The sequence below is a fragment of the Tupaia chinensis genome, unplaced genomic scaffold (assembly GCF_000334495.1).
Source record: "Tupaia chinensis unplaced genomic scaffold, TupChi_1.0 Scaffold144058_2, whole genome shotgun sequence".
Classification (NCBI taxonomy): Eukaryota; Metazoa; Chordata; class Mammalia; order Scandentia; family Tupaiidae; genus Tupaia; species Tupaia belangeri.
Window position 1 is genome coordinate 526,519 of NW_006203911.1, and position 19,494 is coordinate 546,012.

Here is a 19,494-nt window from a genome sequence, read left to right on the forward strand (position 1 = left end):
TACCCCTTCCCTCTCTGAAGCATCTGTCCCCTCCCTGTCCCCCAGGCCTTTGGCCTGGTCTAACCTGGGGTGCCATGTGGCTCACTCCCTTTTGGCTTTCCTCCAGAGGCGACAGGGATAGAACTAATGAGCAGAACTGCACTATATCGCTAAGTGGGGTGACTGCAGCTTACTCTCAGACAAGGACAGTGACTTAACTCAAAGGTGAGGATTTGGATGAAGGGATATTCAGGCACCAGGAGTTGGCCCCAGCTGGGGGAATTTGGGTGTGGGAAGGTGTGAAGCAGAGATTGCTTCCTGAGGTCCCTCACAGAACACCATGCAGGCGGGCCCACACCCACTGCAAACCAATGCAGGGCTGGCCAAAAATACTTACCTTTACACTCTCTGAGTGCTCCAGATCTAGATCTGCCAGACTCTCTGTGATCAAAAGACAACATAGGAAGACAGTTATTTGGGGGATATGTGTAAATTATTAGCACAAAAATCATCTTAGTACTTTCATCCAAGAATCCTAGAAATGAGGCCAACAGAAAAAGTTGAAGGAAGTGAGATTCCTAGAAGGTTGCACACAGGTCTTGGCTTTTAACTCGGACACTGGGAAAGAGGGAGTGTGTGGAGAGGCAGGCTCCGTTATGGGCTACGCATCCCTGCACAGGACTCTGTGGGCCTCTTTGTTCATCTGCCAAATGAGAGATTAGGCCGCGGATGGTTTCCAAGGGCTCCTGCAATGCTCCAGTTGTAGACAGTTAAGCAAACAAACAAAAAATGAGAACAGGTCTGCCACCTAAAGGAATGACAGAAAGAAAGGTGCTGGCCTAAGGAAACAGTTACATCCTTTGAAAGACAGTGAGTGCTGACACTCTACCAAGTCCCGGATGTCAATATGCCAATGACGGAAATTCCGTCCAAGGAGGTAGAAATGGTTCCGAGAGAGAGAGGCCTTCCAGAAACCGCCTGACTAGTCCCACACTGGACTTGTTTGGAGTCGGCAAGTAAGTGTGTGTGTCTCGGCTTTATTACTCAGTGCTGGGTGCACAGTGGTGAGTTACTTCTGACTTCTCTTAGTCCCGCTGCCCCCACTGCCTTTTTAAAGCTTTTGCCATTGGGCACGTGCACTTTTCAGAAAGAGACAGAGATGAGAGAGAAAGTGAGAAATCACCCCCCGGGGGAGATGGCCATGCTGCAATCCCTTCTCCTCCATTCTCCTCCTGGGATTCTGGCCATCTCTCTAGCTTCATCTCATCCCACTTTCCTTGTCACCATGCTCTGGGCCCAGCCTTCTTTCTTTTCTTCTAATGTGTCAATCTCAAACCAGCCTAGGGTCTTTGTACTTACTGTATCCAGTGTCTGGGACCTTCTGCTGCCAGATCTTCCTGTGTCTGCCTCCTTCTTGTCATTAGGGTCAGATGTTTCTGGACTTCTTGAACCAAACAAATCTTGCCAGCTACTCTCTAGTATGTCTGCTCTTCATTGTTCTTTATATTCATTCATGAATTCCACATATATTTACTGAGCACCTATTCTGTGCTTGTTTTTTAGGCATATGGGTATAAAATGAATAGGCCCCAATCCCTGCCCTCATGGAGCTACATATTCTAGGAAAAGGAGATGGCCAATAAACAATTAAAAACATACAGTCGGGGCCAGCAGGTGACATGGTAGGTAAGGCACTGTACTCCCACATGGCTGAATATGGTTCGAGTCTCGGACCTGGTGGCTTGCTTTCTCACTTTCTCTCTCATTTTATCTCTCCCTCTGTGTGTGTGTGTGTGTATGTATGTCTAATGTGCACATATGCCCTATAGCAAACTTTAAAAAAATTTTTTAAAAAGTGAATAAAACCATACAGCCTATCAGATAGTATGATAGGGAGAAACAGGGAGGAGACTAGGGAGAAAATAAAAGGCTAGGGAGCAGTTGGGTGGCAGTGAAGTTGCAGTTTTAAAGAGGGTGCTTACGGAAGGCTTCACTTAGAATACGGTCTTTGAGCAAAGCTCTGAAGGAGGTGAGGACTGAGCTATACAGATATGTGGGAGAAGAATGCTGCGGGCAGCCTAGCAAGCACTGAGACCCTGAGAAAGGAGAACACTTGGCGTGTTTCAGGTCAGTGTGGCTGAAGTGCAATGATTAGGAGGGAGACATGGCAAAGAGATGTCATGGGGAGGGGGAATGGGATCCAAACCATCAAAGGCCTTGGAAACCATTGTAAGGGCTCTGGCCTTTACCCCAGGAGCAACGGGAAGTACTCTTTCGCGTCTAGAATTACAGTGTTTATGCCAATACACATGCTCCTAAGTTAGAATATAAGCCCTGAGGGCTTAGTCACAGCTGTTTTCCCAGCACCTAGAACAGTGCCCAGCCCAAAGAAAGTGCTCAGTGAATATCTGTTGAATGAATGAATGAATTGTATAGGTGCAACACTACCCAAGGATATAGGAACTAAACACAGTTAAGCAATGAAGCTGAAACAAAAACTGACGTCGGATTCAGATTTAGGAGATTCGGCATCTACAGCCTGACTCACCGTATGACCCTCATTGAACCTCAGTTTCTTCATCTCCAAAATGAGGGGCTCTTACTAGTTGGCTTCTTTCTGGCGATGACAGCCGATGATTCCACAATGCAGGATACACACCAGTGATATATCATCTTAGACTGTAACATGCTCATGGAATTGTGGCATACTTACCACTGTTTTGTGGTTCATCATTTTTTTTCCTCAATTGCAAGGAGGTGTGTGGTTGTGAGAGAGGGAGAGAGGGAGAGAGAGAGCGAGCGAGCAGGCACCTCCCCCCATGGGGTGTGGTCACATCACAGTCCCTTTTCCTCCATGCCTCCCTCTTGTTAAGATCCTGGGCATGCACTCACATGCACCTGGCATGTTTTTTCCAAGCCATAGGGACCCAGACTCAACTGTAGCTGGCCATGTGGGGTCTGGCTCCCTATGCACGGCACTTCACCACTGCTCTATAAGGCTGGCCTGATGGTTTATCTTTTTTTTTTTGGAGAGATTTTCACTGTAGGGCGCGTGCGCTCGCCAGACAGACAGCAGAGAGAGACATAGAGACAGAAAGCGAGAAATCACCCCCCCAGGGGGGATGGTCACACCGCAATCCCTTCTCCTCCATTCTCCTCTCGGGATCTTGGGCACACACGCACACGCGCCTGGCGTGAGTTTTAAGCCACCGGGTCCGGGACACGAACCACGGTCGACTACGTGGGAGTCCAGCGACATAGCCATTATGCTAACTGCTGGTTCCCGATGGTTTATCTTTTAATAAAAGCTATTTCCACTCCTGCATGGAATGGATAGCCTTATGTAACTCCTTGAGTGGGTTGTGGGCTTGAAATAGTCAAGGTCACCTTTAGGCTTGTGGTTTGAGTTTCAAGGCTGCCTTTACAGTTAACATGACACTCTGACCTTTAGTCCAGTGCTGTCACTGTTAGAACCACATTGAACCTGAGGTCTCAACAGAGGACCAAAGACTCAACTCATAAATATTTTAATAAGCCAGGTCTAACACAGACAAAAAACAAAGTGGGATCTACCCTAGCTAGATTTTGACGTGTACAAATAAATTTAGGTTTAGTCTTTAGGTTTAAAAGATTTCAAATATATTTTAGTAGGACTAAGCTAATCATACATAGCATATATTCTTTTTAAAAATTTATTTATTATTATTATTGCTATTTCTAAATTTGCTATAGGGCATATGCACTCACCAGAGAGAGACACAGAGAGAAGATAGAGGAAAACTGAGATAGCAAGCCATCAGGTCTGGGACTCGAACCATGTCAGTCATGTGGGAGTCCAGCACCTTAACCACCATGCCACCTGGCTTCACAAACATACACTCTCAAAGAGTTGATTAAATCCTAGTAGTATAGGCTCTGGTCCCCATATGAACTATCTATGTTATAAACCCTTATTTCCTGGATAGTTCCCGCAGAAGCACAGTGATTGTAAACTCTTAGTATCGGAACATCACATATTCTTAACCCAAATCATTAAGGACATCTTAGTAGTGACTCAGACAAAGCAAATTGGTTGGCTCATGTTAATTAGGTAAGTGACCCAGTACCCTACTTAGTAAACTAGATTAACCTACCAGAAAATCCAGTATTAACTTCAGTGTTGACAAGAAATGCATCAATGCTATGTACTTTTAAATACTGGGTCATTGGGAAAGTCATGATACATTTTTGCATAGAAAAACATGTCATGACTTTCCTGATGACCTAATACCACTTAACTAAAAATTTAAAAAATTTAATCATAGCACATCTTTACAGTGTACAACATGTTTTTTTTCCCCAGCACAAATACAGTGCGTATTAGTTAAGTCAAAGCCATTATCATATACACTATCATCTGCAGATAACTTTTCTAAATAGTATCTAATTTAAATTAAGAAAAATTAATTCCAACCTTCTGTTATTTTGGCACTTGGATCTGGAGGACAGTCATTACTAAAAGCAAAAGGTAAAAGACATTTCATTTTCTTTTAATTCTTAATACATGAAACAATACTGGTTAGGCAAAAGAACAAATCTGTCAAAGTCATTATTTATATAGAAGCAAAACTGGAATGTTGTCTCTGAGTTCTTAAAGCAAATGAAAATGATTGTCACACTGACTTATTTACTTTTTTTTTTTTTTGAGAGATTTTTGCTATAGGGCACATGCCCGGCGTTGAGTTTAAGCCACTGGGTCTGGGACTTGAACTGTGGTCTACTACATGGGAGTCCAGCGACCTAGACATTATACCAACTGCTGGTCCCTGTCACATTGACTTTTATGCCATTTTATATATGTCCCCTTCTATTTTCCACTGATAGAAATAACTGAGAGAAGCCTATATTACTAATGATTTGTGTTAAAATTGTCAGAAGGGGGGATAAGTTAGAGTGAATAGTAGGCTAGGAGCCTGTTCTAAAATGGTCTCAGGTCATCAAAGAGAAATGTACATTTCAAGGTGCTAAGGGGAAAACAATATAGTTATGACTGGGTGTAGGTTTTGCTCTATACCTGACTTTTTCCATGATACAAAGTGCTACCCCTCTTGGTTTGTGGATATTCTTCTAAATGTAGAACAATTTTAGACATGTCTTAGCTATTCTACAAAAGTGTTAATCAGACCTCAAGTCTGCATAGTCCATGTCTCTATAAGTCCAATCTTTGCTCCTAAAGTCTTCCCCAACTTGAATGGGCTTCTTCTTACTCATCCATACTTACAGGCTCAACTCAATCTCAACTGCTTTGAGAATTCTTCCCTGAATGCTCTAACTCACACTGCCTCTTCCATCCTTGGGACTCTCCTGATAGTCACTGCCATACCGCTAAGCATTTAGGTGCTTAAGGGAACTAAGCCAAAACCCATTTGGGCTGGCTACTAGTGCAGGGTCTACTGTTGATCCAGTGCCTGTCTCCGAAGTTCAAGAACCTAGCATATTGGAGACTTGATCTAACTATACTAACTAGATGACTATACTAAAAAGCAGGTCCCAGGAGGAGGAAGTAGAGGCCAGATAAAATAAAAATGGGAGAGAAGATGGGGAAGGGATCCCTCAGAAGTAACTGGAGAAGGGAATGGGAGTGGGGCAGGCAAGTGAAGGAGGTTGGAGTTAAGCACTGGTTTTTTCACAGGTTTACTTGAGGGTCCCATTCTTCCCACATGTGTAATTTTCATTTCAGATTACTATTTTCTTAGCCAAGTTGTACTACTTTAATCGAACGTACCTGGAAAGTGAAGGCAAGTCATCTTCATTGTAGGAGGATGCACTCATAAGTTTGTGCAGGAAAAAAAGTGACGGCTCTGTAGGTGATTTTATTTCTTCTACCTGGAAAGTTGGGTTTTAGACAAAGTAGAATTTATAATAAATCAAGAAAAAGATACGGTACTATTTCCTTAGTTATCTGTGTAGCCTGAATTTTTAAGCAGGCACACTGTGTATGGTCATGAAATCTCACAGAGTTTTCCAGTAAATAGAGCAGAGTTGGTATGAAGGCTACTGACCTGGCGAGCTCCTGAACTGACCAGAACCGTGTCTGTGTTTTGCTTTCTCTGGTTCACTGATGCTCCTGGGTTAACTTGGGCATCGTTGCAAATGGATAATGCAGGAAATTGTCTCACCAGGAAGTCCTAAATAGCATGTATTCTCCAAATGCATAGTATGCTACAACTTTTTGGGTAGGGCTAATCAAAGAGCTCAGGGGTTCCATATCCTGTCACTCCAGATATGGGACCAGAGACAAAAGCTGTGTGTCAAAACGATAGTGGAGTTTACAGGCTGGTTGGAAAGGGAATATTCAACATATTTTGACTAACTTGGTATGTTTCAATAAGTTGGTGAAGTAATTTTTAAGGAAAAAAGTTAGCTAAGTAATTTGCTCAAAGGTAATATAGCCAGTAAGTGGTAGATTCAGAGTACTAACCCAGACAAGTTGGATCTGCATGAATCTTTGTACTTCCCCCCAGCCTATCTTCTGGTCTCACCCACTGGCATGGCATTTCTGGGCACTAAACTTTCAATGAATACTAAACAACTAGAATACCAAAAAAAGTGGAGTCTGTCATTTTAAATAATTAGCTTGCATTTCTCCTGGTTTCCATTTTCTGTTTTTCTTGTACATCTGTCTAATCTAGGATTCTTTCCATGATCTATTTTCCCTCACTGAAGGCTCCTGGCTTCATCTGTTAATTCCCCTTTAGTCTAAGTATCATCAGTGTTAGAAGAGACTGCCTGAATACAGTTTAGTACCTTTCTTCTTATCTGCAGTACCTTGCTTGGACTAAGTTTGTGAAACTTTCTACCCTCTCCATTGAAATGCCTTCACTGGGACCAGCAGATGGCATAATGGATACATCACTGGACTCCCATGTAGTTGACTGCAGTTTGAATCCCTGACCTGGCAGCTTAAAACTCATGCTGGACGTGTGAGCGTGCATGCCCAAAATTCTGAGAGAAAAATGGAGAAGGGATTGCGGTGTGACCATTCCCCCCTGTGGGAGGGTGATTTCTTGCTTTCTCTCTCTCTCTTTCTCTCTGGTGAGTGCACGTGCCCTATAGCAAAAGTCTCTGTCTAAATAAAAACAAAACACAAAAAACAAAACTCTCAACACCAAAAAAGAAATCCCTTCACCGAGAGTCACTTTTCTCACTTACACTAGACTGTCTCTTTTTCTTCCAAAGGGAAGAGTCTGTATCAGTTGAGGATTTCGAGGTAGTAACATCGGATACAGAAACGATTCGTTTTTGTTGTGCTTCCTCAGGTTCTGTCGACTGTTTTGGAGATGCTTCAATGCTTTTTACAGTTTCACTGGACCTGGGACTACAACATTTTCCCAGGGACAAAAAGTTTTTCAGATTGCTTTTGTTAGCTGGTGGCTTGAGGGCAACCACGGTGCTTGCCATGGGCTCCTTGTCTTCTTCCTTTACTTGACCATCCAGTGGGCTTTCTGAAAAGTCTTCTTTTATAATCTCTTGTAAAACAACTTCATCTTCATCAGAAGTTAAGCCCTCTTCTGCTCTATTTTCTGACTCTTCTTGATCAATATCATGAGCTACTAAGCGAATGATAAGATCTTTTTTGTTCTGGACATCTTTCAAGAGTTCTACTTTGGTAATATCAGGCTTTAGTAAATTCCGAAAAGAATTCCTACTTGCTATCTGGAATCAAAGAGACAATGGATATTAAAATAATTGCCTCAGTCATTTTTCTTTTGGTTCTATTATAATAGGGCAACTTTCATAAGGTTTTTCCTTTAAATTTAGTAAAATTATTTATCTTCAAATGCCATGTACTTATATGTTACTGGTATAATTAAAGGAAGAAATAAAATGAATATCATAAGAAATATATGCTTATTTATATAATATTGGATTGTCAGAAAAGTCAGGACATATTTTTCTATGCAAAAATGAGTCATGACTTTTCCGACAACTCAATATTTTTGCATGTAGAAATATCATTCTATTCCAAAGAATAGACCCTAAGATTCTTTCTTCTGCTTTCCATATAAATGCTGCCTTAAATGAATGTCTAAAACAAAAGTGAAAGAGGAACTTATATAAGAAATGGAAACAATTTGCTTGATTAACTGTACTCTTAGAGGGGAACAGTGGTCCAAAAAAATAAAAAATCATTCTATATGGCTTTAAAATTTGTCACCCTAAGAGCCTTTAATACGTCTATGTGTGGCATACTGGGAAGTTTTGGTACCACAAAACAGTAGAGGAGGCCTTGATGATTCCTGACCAAGGAGTTGCCATTGAGTTGTCTAGGGTCCCTAAACTCATCTACTCTTCATCCTGCAACCCCTCCCCCTCTGCTGGGGCTAGATGGCATTCCTCTCTGGATCACTGCAAAGCATCTGTCTTGGCTGAGCTGCTGATGTCTGTTTACTTTCTGTAAGGCGGCAGGGATAGTTGTTTGGGATTAAACATTCTCTTCTTTCTCTGGGACACAGAGAGAGTTAAAGCACTAATAAAATACATCAACGAAGAGAGCAGGTACTCAAGAATAAGAACTGCAGAACAGCGACAGCTATTTCTGCAGATGATTAAGCACTGTCTTGGGGTAATGTTCAGTCACACAGTTTTATTTATTTTACTTATATATGATAGGACTTCAAAAAGTTCACCGAAAAATGGAATTAAGGTATGAGTAGTCTATTTTGGTGCAAAAAAGAAAAAAGGTAAAATAAAGAAATATGTATTTTCCACGACCTTTTTGAAGATTACCCTTCTATAAATGAAGACTAGAACCCAGAGAGAAGCGGATAGCTTAGAGTTAGGAAGGGCTTTCTAGTCCAAGAAACTAAGGACTAAGGAGAGTCCATCAGTGTCCCAGCCCTTAACAGTCTCAGCATCTGGGACAAAAACCCAAACCAAAACATCAGTGTGCACACTAGCTCTAAAACGTAGCTCATTGTTGGAAAATAATGTTAGGGAAAACATGCTCCTAGGTTTATGCTCCAGGCAGGCAGGTTTTATAGAACTCTGCTCACTTTCCAGGTCCCTGTGTGAAGCACACCATTGGCCCAAGAAGCTCATGTATGACAAGGAGCTTTGTTATTAGACAGAATGTAGGGCCAGATCAGTATAACTGGATCTCTGAGCAAAGCCTCATGTAATGAAAGTGAAATAAGAAGAGGGAAACAGAAAAGCTTGTAGTCTAACGTTTGCTGATGAATGTTGCTAAGTAAAACCAATACGACTGTGGAGCCTTAAGTTTGAATGTGTAGTAAAGGCTGGTCTACTGAAAATCTAACTAGCCCTATTTATATCCATATAGTGCTACAGTAATGTGGAAATCGCAGAACTGTGGAAATTACAAAAAATTGCATTTCTTTGAGTTGCAAAATGAGGACAATTCCACTTAGTCTGGAGTGGAATTGTTAAGGGTATTTTCTTGCATTGCTGTTCTTCAAGAAGTGGCAGTTCAGTCTGACCCGCTAATGAAAGCTATGTGACTTGACGCCTTTACAGGGAGCCACACAACTGATGGCATAAGTCCCAGGTAGACAGAGAATTGTACTGGATGAATTAAGACTACCCAATCCTACTGTGCTGGGCAGGAGAAAATTGATCATATTTAACACATGCATTTAACAGACCTATCTAAGGAAGGAAGTCACAGAGAGACAACTAGGTCTCACTAGCTACTCCTCTTCACCACTGCCTTTCACACTTACCTCTAATGGCTTGACATTTAGTCGTCCAGTTTTATCCAGTGACACTCGTTTCTCTTTCTTCCTCTCTTCTGTGGTCGATAAATCCGTTGCATATCTCCTCCCACTTATCACTGCTCGTCTCAGTGCTTCTATGCTGTGTCCAGTTTTAGCTAAACAATCCATCTTCAGTGTCTTAAGAGATTGTGTTTTTATAGAAATGACTCCTAAATGTTCTGCCACAATGTTGGGGTCGATATTGACTGGCTGTTTTCCACAATGAGGAATTATTTTAACTGGAAGTTCCTTTTCTTTTAAATCTTGATCTAACTCTTTTTTCCCTATGTTGGGCTCCATTTTAACAGCATGCTCTTGTGTTTTTTCAACAATTCGACTGACGTCCACATCAGCAAAGAGATCAGCATGTGAATATTTTGAGCAAACTGTTTCTAATGGACAGTTTAAAATTGTACTAATAATCAAAGAAGCCACCTTATGAGGGAAGAAGCGATTTGTACCCTTCATGTCATAATAAAGATCTTTGTGTGTCCCGAACTGTTGTAGTATATGACTATAAACAGAATCAACGATCTGAGGAATAATTTCTGTACTTTCTGGGCTTAAAAAATGTTCTTCAGAATTAGCAGCCACAACATTAATGTTATTTCTGGAAATTTCAGCTGTCACAGATTTTGTCAGTTGAGATGCGATTTTATTTAACTCAGGCTTGGATACATTTTTAGCATATTTGCTTGAGGCACTGGGCAACTTCACCAACCTAGCCAAGAACAAGGCTAGTATTTCCTCTACAAACATGATATCTAACATGACATCTTTTCTGGATGAAGGATTTTCTTTCAATTTAAGGTTGTCAATAAGCTTAGTCACCTTTTCCATAATTGTGACAGTCTCCAGAATTAATTCTGAACTAGATGCTGCTGCTTCTTCTATTTGAGGATGAAATTCTGAATTGGAAATTTCTTTCACCATTAAAAAGCCTATGATATCGGAGAGGACCTTGCTCTTGCCCATTAAATCTTTATACATTGAAATATGTGAGCCCGAGTATTTTAAAACAGTGCTATAAACAGAAGTAACCACTTTTTCAATAGTTGCACTATTTGCTAACAACGAAGTAGGCGGTTCTTTGGCCTGTGCTACGACTTCAATCTGACTTTCATACATATAGTCTTGAAATGACTTTAATATTTTTGAGGCTATTTCTTGCATCTCAATGTTTAGAGACTTATTTGACTCCTTATCATCTTTTGGAAAGAAGGATAAGAGCTTTGATAAAAAATGTACAGCAATTTCTTCTATTAAGTTAAAAGGTAGTTTAAAAGTCCGAGATGGGTGATGCGAGGGAAGTCCAGAGGTTTGAGTAACATCTTTAAGGATATTTTCAACAACATTGTCCACCTCTGTACACTGACATGGAGTAAGTTCACCAGAAAAATAGTTTTGCAGCTGATTTCCAGCCACTTCCTGTACAACTAAATTGACGATGGTTTCTGTAATTGTTCTGCAACCCCTGATGATACAATTCTGTATACTCTCTTGAGATTCAAATTGTTCCAAGAGGTTATTATAAATAGTCTGAACCACTAATTGGATCATTTCATCATCATTAGGATGTAAGGATTCTATATACTGTATAGACATCCGCTCATCTTTGGAGAGCTCTGTCATAACTGTACTTACTAACTTCATTTGGAAGAAATCCAGCTGCGTGTACAAATCACCGTCAGATAATTCCATTTTAGTGTTCGCTACCGTGGAGAAAATTTTTGACAGAAGAGAAGAAATTATACTCTCTAAAAATTCACGAGGCAGAATTATGGTGTATGGCCATGATGTCTGACATTCTTTGCAGGCTGTTCTGGGCACCTTTCGGAACTTTTTAATGAACTCATTAGATTCTAAAGGCAAAGGTACTACTGAAATGGGAACTTCATTGTAGAGTATCCAGTTAAGCTGATGCTGAAAAATTTCTTCTATTACTGCATTGGCTAGCCTTTTTGCTAAATGCTCACTGTTACTATTGATGTCGTTACAGACAGAATCTTGAGATCTATATTCCTGCAAAATATTGCATACAGAGGAGTGAACAACCTTATTGACCCATGCTTTATCAATTGATGGCGTTTTAGCTCTTAAAGGTATACCATCTGAAGAAGGTGTTTTACTTGCAGGTGGCATTTTATGCATGGATGGTATTTTATCCCTAATTATCATTTTTATCTCTGATGGTGCTTTATCCACAGATGGTTCTTTCTGCCTGAGCGGTCCTTTATGAACTGACGAAGCTTTATCTGCAGGTGAGGAGGGCTGATTTCCCTGATTTTGGTTTAATCCTTTAATCTGAGCATTGGAAAACTCCCTTAACAGGGAATCAATCAGTTTCATAGCTGCATCACAGAGCTGGTTTTGATTTATACTACTGGCTACATTTCCACATCCATCGTCTGTGTCTTCCGATGGAGAAAAAATCAACTTGTCGACTATTCCAGAGATAATATCTTCTAGTAAGCCAGAAGGCAAAATCCCAGGGTTATTTTCTGGTTGGTTCTGAGGGCCATCTGGTTCACTGGGTGTACTGTTAGCCTCCTTATTTTTACCGTTTTCATCTTTTTCTTCCAACGCAGGAGCAGTATGGCTAGTGAAATCTGTTAGAGAAGCCTTGCTGTCCCCCTTAGTAACACAGGCCACTTTATCATTTAGGGGACTTTGGGATGTTGAATCACCTATTGGCCCTTGAAAAGAAGATATTCCTAATGCATTGCTCCAAATGCCTTTGCTGACGTCTTGCAAATGTTTAGGATGCAAGATTTGTTTGCCATTTGTAACACTGTAAGCTAGAGAAGCTCCTCGGGTCTCTCTAGTTTTCACCTTGGATTTCAGAGGAGGTAATTTAAAAGGTACACCTTCTTTTTCTAATGAATTCACCCTTTTTTCCTCACTCTTTTTCTTAGCTTGGGTTTTAAAATCTAATTCCAGCCCAGCCTTCTTGTTCTTTGCATCATTAGTAGCTGGCAAAAAATGTTGATGATGTGTCTTATTACCTTGTCCTTTTGTATATTTTCTAGCTGAACTGTCTTTCCTCTGAATTTCATTCACTGTAGGTGCTGCGTGCTCCTGAGTATCCTTACTTCTCACGCTGGTTGTTGTTGGAGTAACTTTTGATATCTTTGCATTATCTTCCCTTGTCGAACTCCCCTTATTTTTTTGGTCCCCTTTCTTTTTATTTGCCGTATCTCCAGCTAATCCTGATGCTAGGGTAGTTACTTGGCCCTTCATCATGCTAGTTACAGCAGTACATATAGGCTCATGGATGCCACCCTCCGTCACTGATGTCTCCGCCTTTTTGAAATCACCTTTCTTATTAAATGCTCCTCTGTCCATTTTGTTTTGTAGGCCTGAAAAAGCTGACTGTCCTAATGAAGAAACTGGGCTCTCCTTTAAGCTTCTGTTCATCTTAATAAACATTTCATACGGTAGGTGTCGAACTCTTTGTATGATGTTATCCATCTCTTAAAACGAAAAAAAGGTAGAAGACCAATCTCCTGAAAAAAGTGGTTGAATGCTGAAAGCAGACATGGCCTTCTTGACTAGAGCAGCAATCGTGTTTGTAACAAAGCTACTCCTATCGCTTTTCTGAACATTTCCAGATCCATATATTTCCATGACCTCGGCATACACAGAATCAGATATCTTACCAACTATCTCTTCATTTACTGGTGGCAAAGAAAATGTTTCTTCAGCGTGTGCTAAAACTTTAATTTCATTTTCCCTAAATTCCTCTATCAAGGCATTTGCAAAATTTATAGCTATGCCTATAAGGTCTTGTTCTGATAGTTCTTTGTCCTTACGATTTTCAGTGACACTTGGGAGAGTACAAAACTTGCGGACAAGATCAATGAGGACATCTTCTAAAAATGTGGCGGAATACACAGAAGCCTGTGGTAAAGATACTGTTTTTTCTTTAGCAGGAATTGAGAGTTCAGTGGCCTGGTCTTTTTCAGATAGGTATTTGGAAGAGGATTCTTCATCACATAAAAATGGCCGCAAATGGTGATCCATAATTTCCTTCATAATGAAACCAGCTATTCTCCTGAGCAATGAGTCTCCTTTTTTGTACACATCTTTTGGTGCTTCAGCCTGGAATTTCTTATTTTTCGTAATATTGTTACATACAGAGTCAATAAGGCTCTCGATCGCCTCTGATTGCATACTTTCTGCATGCTCTTCAGTGGTGGCAAGTCTAATTTCATGTTCAGAAATTTCTGTTATAATTTCATCAATCAGTTTTGAAGCTGCATTCACAAATTCATAGTTTAGTGGCACCTCTTCCTCTTTTAGCTCAGTTGCTGTCTCAGACGAAGGGGAGATATATGCTAGAAGCTTATAGATAATATCTTCTAAAAGGGAATAAGGCAATACTGTAATGCATGATGGCATGCTGTGGCTGTCGTCATAGATGGTATCAAGTATATTTCTGATGATTGTCTCTTCTTGGAGAGAGGAATAGGATGTTATTAATTCTCCTGAAACTAATGACTCCACCTGATAATCATAAATTTCACCTAACAGCAAATAATATATTTTCTTCCCAAAGCCAATGGCATCACTTTGTATTGCCCTATAAGTATGAATCAGAGACTTATATTCTTCTAATATTTTTTCGTAAATTAAGATGACAATTTTTTTAACCATTTCTTCATATCCTTCTGAAAAATACAGTTTTTTGTCCAAGTTATCTGCAACTAAAATTTGTGACTTGGTGAACTCCAGCACAATTGATTTTACTACTGTTGTTACAGTATCAGTAATTTTGGCTTTTGCTTTACAATAGATGGTATCAAGTATATTTCTGATGATTGTCTCTTCTTGGAGAGAGGAATAGGATGTTATTAATTCTCCTGAAACTAATGACTCCACCTGATAATCATAAATTTCACCTAACAGCAAATAATATATTTTCTTCCCAAAGCCAATGGCATCACTTTGTATTGCCCTATAAGTATGAATCAGAGACTTATATTCTTCTAATATTTTTTCGTAAATTAAGATGACAATTTTTTTAACCATTTCTTCATATCCTTCTGAAAAATACAGTTTTTTGTCCAAGTTATCTGCAACTAAAATTTGTGACTTGGTGAACTCCAGCACAATTGATTTTACTACTGTTGTTACAGTATCAGTAATTTTGGCTTTTGCTTTACATGGGTTTTCAGAGTCTAAGATATTATGCGAGAATACATAGAAGATTTTGCACAAAAGCTCAGAAATTACTTCCTCCAAAAAGACGGCCGAATTCACAATGAAAGACAATTCTCTTTGTCCAGGATCTCTCGCTCTGGGTTTGTAAGCTTGATCAGCTGTACCTGGAGGAAAAGTTTTATCTTCTGATAAAAATGACTGTAGATGATGGTTAAATATTTCTTTTATTATATAACTTGCTATTTTTGCAACAGGCATACTACTTATTCCATTTCTGTCTCTTGTTAGAGATTGGTACAGCTCTGAATGACAAATATCAGCATAAATTGCATCAACCATAGCCTGAATAGCTTTTTCTGAAACCCCACTTTGTTCATCACTTTTGTGTTTAGTAATGCATATTGCATGTTTAGAAATGATTGACATGATTTCATCAATCAGCTTCATGACTGTGCTACTGAAGTCTGATTGCCAAAGTTCTGTGTCTTCTTCGCTGAAGTCCAATGGGTTTACCTGAGATAAAATCTGAGTGACTATTTTTTCCAAGTGTGTATGTGTAAATACAGTGGTATATTTTGTACACGTCTGTCTTTGGAGTCTTGATTTACTAATATCATAATGAACTCTTTTTATCAAAGCGTCAGCATTGAGTTTTGCATATAATTGAAAAAGAATCTTTGCTATGAGATCTGGATGAATTTGCCAATAAAAAATGTCAGCTAGGATAATTTTAGTGACCTTCTCAGCCAATGTCTTTGTATCATGGAGAAAACCTTCATTAGAAAATTCTAGTTGAAATTTTTGAAATACTTTGCTATACACCATGTCAATAATTTTAATGATTACATCTCTCTCTATTGGTGGCAAACACAGCTGTTCCTCAGCATTTTCTAGGACGCAAATTTGAGCTCTTGAGAATTCATCTGTTATCAAATATATGAGTTCTTCAGCTGTTTTAAAAAGTTCTCTTTCTGAATCTTTTATTGATTTTGCTTGTGTGATTTCTAAAAGCCTTTCAAATATTTTGCTCAAAACTCCGAAGATCACATCTTCCAAAAAAGCTGAGGAGTAAACACTAGCAAAAAACTGTTGCCTTCTTGTGTCATGAAAGTATGTATCTGGCGAAGGCAACAAATTTCCATAAACAAATGGATGAAGATGTTGTTGGAAGATAATTTTAATGATAAAGCCTGCTATTCTATCAATAAGAACACTGTTACTGCTTGTGATGTCATGCTCAACGGTTTCTTGAGATCCACAGTTTTGCAAAATATTTCTGAGTACTGAATCAACTAGATGCTGAGCATCATCCTCAGAATAAACAGAGTTGGTTTTCTCTTCATCTTTTGAAAATCGAATTTCATGTTGGAAAATTTTCATCCTAATATCACTGATTAGTTTTGAAGATAATTCATCAAAATTAATTCCTAATCCGTCTTCTGGAATATCACTGCACAGAAGCATACTAGATGCATAAGGAAAGACTCTAGTCAACAGTGCTTCAATTATATTTTCTAAAACTGTGTATGGCAGTAAGGTGTTATATGGAGATAAATGCTGGTGTGACTTGGTGGATTTACTGAGGCCACTGGAGATGTTTTGCACAATATTCTCTGCTGTTAACGTAGCATAAGAAGAAGCTGACAAATCTCCAGAAAACAGTGGGTAAACAAGATAATCGGAAATAGCTGCCACAATTAAATTGCTAATGTTTTCCACAAAACTATCACTGTCTCTAAGCTCATCATTATCAGCTTCATGGTCTAGCCCATATTGTTCCAGAACATTCTTGTAAACTGAATTGACAAGTTCATCCACAGTGTCTGCATCGACAGTGGGTAAAGACTGTTCTTGGTCACCACAAAGAATGCAGATTTTAGCTTCATTGAAATGATTATTTATTGAGTTTACGATTTTTTGGGTCATTGTATCCAGTTCATGCTCAGTGTTATAGTTTGCATCAAAGACCTTTGATAAAAGCCTGGTGATAATTTCTTCCACAAATGCGTTAGGATAAAAACCCACACCTAATGAGGATGGAGTTTTCTGGGATGTGTGTGACTCTTCGCCATCTTTAATCATATTTGATATTTCATCCAATGGAGCTTTTGAATGAGGTAAACCTTCACCATGCAAAAAGGGTTGAAGATGAGTTTCGATAATCTCCTGAATAATAAGACAGGCCATTTGATCGACTATAATTGGGCTTTGACTTACTATATTTTTCTGTATTGACACAAGGGAATCAGACATCTGTAAAATATTATCATAAATAGACTCCACCATATTTTGGAGAGTTTTTTCTGTATATAGATGTTGGTGATCATATTTAGTGAGCCAAATCTTATGCTTTGAAATGGCTAACATAACTTTTTTAATTATACAGGTGGATATCTCACTAAAATCTGAAGTCATTAAACAGCCCTTTCCTAAGCTTGATGACTCACCAGGTAAAGGAATGAGCTGATACAACAGTCCTCTGACGACATCTTCTAAAAATGAGTGCGATAACATGGTGGCATAGCCTGTTGAATGTTGACCCTGGGAATTAAGTTCTCTTAAGTTATTTTGAAACTTCTCTAGTATATTCTCAGCATTCAGAGGATGATATGAATTAGATTTGAGCCTCCCCACAAAGCACAATGGGAGTTGGTAGTCTGAAATCTCTATCAATATGCTATTAGTGATCTGGTCTGCTACTGAGGCGATAGCATGTGCCAGATGAGTACTGTAGATAAGTTTTGATTCATAATCCCATACAACATCATTACAAACTGAGTCAACAATTTTACTAACAGTTTCTTTACAGACTGGTGGGAAATATATCTGTTCTATATCCCGTAAAACAGAGACTCGAACATTGTTAAATTCATCCACCACAGAGTTAACACCTAATACAGCCATCTCATTGAGCTGAGACTCAGTGATATTAACACATTTGGTCTGCAATGAAGTACAGAGATTCAAAAAAATGCCTGCAATTATTTCCTCCAAAAATGTGGCAGAATAAACTCTTGTGCTCAAGCCTCCTAGATGTTGTTTGTTATGAATAGATGGTATATTCATTACCCCTTTTTTTGGTCCTAGAAGGGGAGGAAGAAAAGAAAATGTTGTACTTTTCTTCCCATGTGGAGCTTGTGATTTGGAACAAAGAGCACTGAGATTATTCAATGCCTCCGTCAAAGGTTTGCTGTCATAATTCATGGATCTCACAGAGCCTTTATCTTGTCTTGATTCTTTTAATTCTGGCCTTTTTGCTTTGGGGATACCATAAAGTCTTTCTTTTGTCTTATGTGTTAAATGCTGGTTTATAAAAGGTAGATTTCGGGGGGGTTGCTGTACTCTGTGTGACAGTTGTTGCATTAAGGACTTTACCAAGCTATGAGACATAATACTAAGCATAGACTCTTGATCTGTTCCTTCTGTAATTTCCAAAAGGTCTGACTTATCATATCCTTCAAATGCTGGGTCAGTATCCATTGTTCTATAATAACCAAATTCTTCATCCTTTATGTTTTCAAGTATGTTGAACAGTTGGCATTCTGTTGATACTTCATCAGAGAAAGGGTCATCTGCAAGGGAGGTATTGGCTGTGTTTTCTTCTGAAAGCATTTTACTAAGTTTTTCATACATGACATGCAGAAGAAAAACTGATTTGGAGGACAGCCCCTGGTTCTTTCTAGGTACACTCCAACTCTGCTGGTGACTTGCAGATGGGAAAATTTCTACTGCTGTCCTATCAGAATACATACCCAAACGTGGGTGTTCATCCGGCAAAAACAAATCTGAAACAATATTAAAGATTTTATTAACTGCTTCTTCGGACTCAAGAAATGGTAGATGACCAACCAGGGGGCCTAATTTACATGCTAGGTAATTTGGTTTATTTTTATGTATGAGTTGATCAATTCGGGGACTAGGAATTGAATTCCAGTTTCTGCAGTCTGCGTGTCTTTTCCTAATTTTGGTTTCGTTGTGATTGGCCAAATTATGGATTGTAAGTGATTGATTTCTTCTTTTGCTGTTAGGCTGATGATTTATTCCTATTTTTCTGGACAGAACATGAATAACTCCTAGCAGGAGATCTTGAAAGAGATCGTCCAACTTAGTCACAGCCACTCTGGGGCAGTAAATGTATTTTGTTTCTATAGCAACCATTTGTTGTGCAATGTTTGCCTTTAAAATGTCATTGTTAAGAAGAATTCGAATAATGATTTCAGAAATGCTTAAAGCAAGTTCTCTGATAGAAATTGACCGACTCTCAAACATTTCAAAATGAAGTAAAATAACGTTGTTAAAAGCTGCTTCTTGGATTTCCAGTGCTTTCTGTATTGTTTCCCCAGAATAATGAGAAAGTCTTAAAATTATACAGGAAATAACTAATTCACTGAGATGTTCACATAATTGATTAAGTGAAAAATCAAAGTTTCTGCTTCTCAGAAGTTGTTTTGATTTGTATTTCTTCCTTAAGAATGTGGAGGCAATAGATGCTTTTTCATCATAAGGACCTTAAAACAAAAAACATTTCACTTTTAATACACAGAAGGAAAAATGGTGACCAGAGACAATGCTGGCAATATCTTACATATAAATTTCA

General features: G+C 39.1%; 2 protein-coding genes across 5 annotated transcripts in view; both read right to left on the reverse strand.

Moving 5' to 3' along the window:
• Positions 1 to 14,513, reverse strand: part of LOC102503085 (fibrous sheath-interacting protein 2) — a 20,132-nt gene extending 5,619 nt beyond the window's left edge. For 2 of the 4 annotated variants that reach the window (XM_006165863.3, XM_014583120.2), the window contains exons 1-5: positions 9,702 to 14,513; positions 7,171 to 7,674; positions 5,744 to 5,844; positions 4,433 to 4,473; positions 377 to 420 (exon numbers count right to left, since the gene is read on the reverse strand). In XM_006165863.3, the coding sequence (XP_006165925.1) occupies positions 377 to 420; positions 4,433 to 4,473; positions 5,744 to 5,844; positions 7,171 to 7,674; positions 9,702 to 13,205 (4,194 nt within the window). In that variant the 5' untranslated portion in view covers positions 13,206 to 14,513. The remainder of the gene's footprint in view (positions 1 to 376; positions 421 to 4,432; positions 4,474 to 5,743; positions 5,845 to 7,170; positions 7,675 to 9,701) is intronic. The other 2 variants (XM_006165864.3, XM_014583121.2) reach the window with 1 other exon arrangement.
• The window catches only part of LOC102473538 (fibrous sheath-interacting protein 2), an 11,252-nt gene continuing 4,966 nt past the window's right edge, over positions 13,209 to 19,494 (reverse strand). The window contains exon 3 of the mRNA XM_027767238.1: positions 13,209 to 19,405. Coding sequence (XP_027623039.1) covers positions 13,209 to 19,405 — 6,197 coding nt within the window. The remainder of the gene's footprint in view (positions 19,406 to 19,494) is intronic.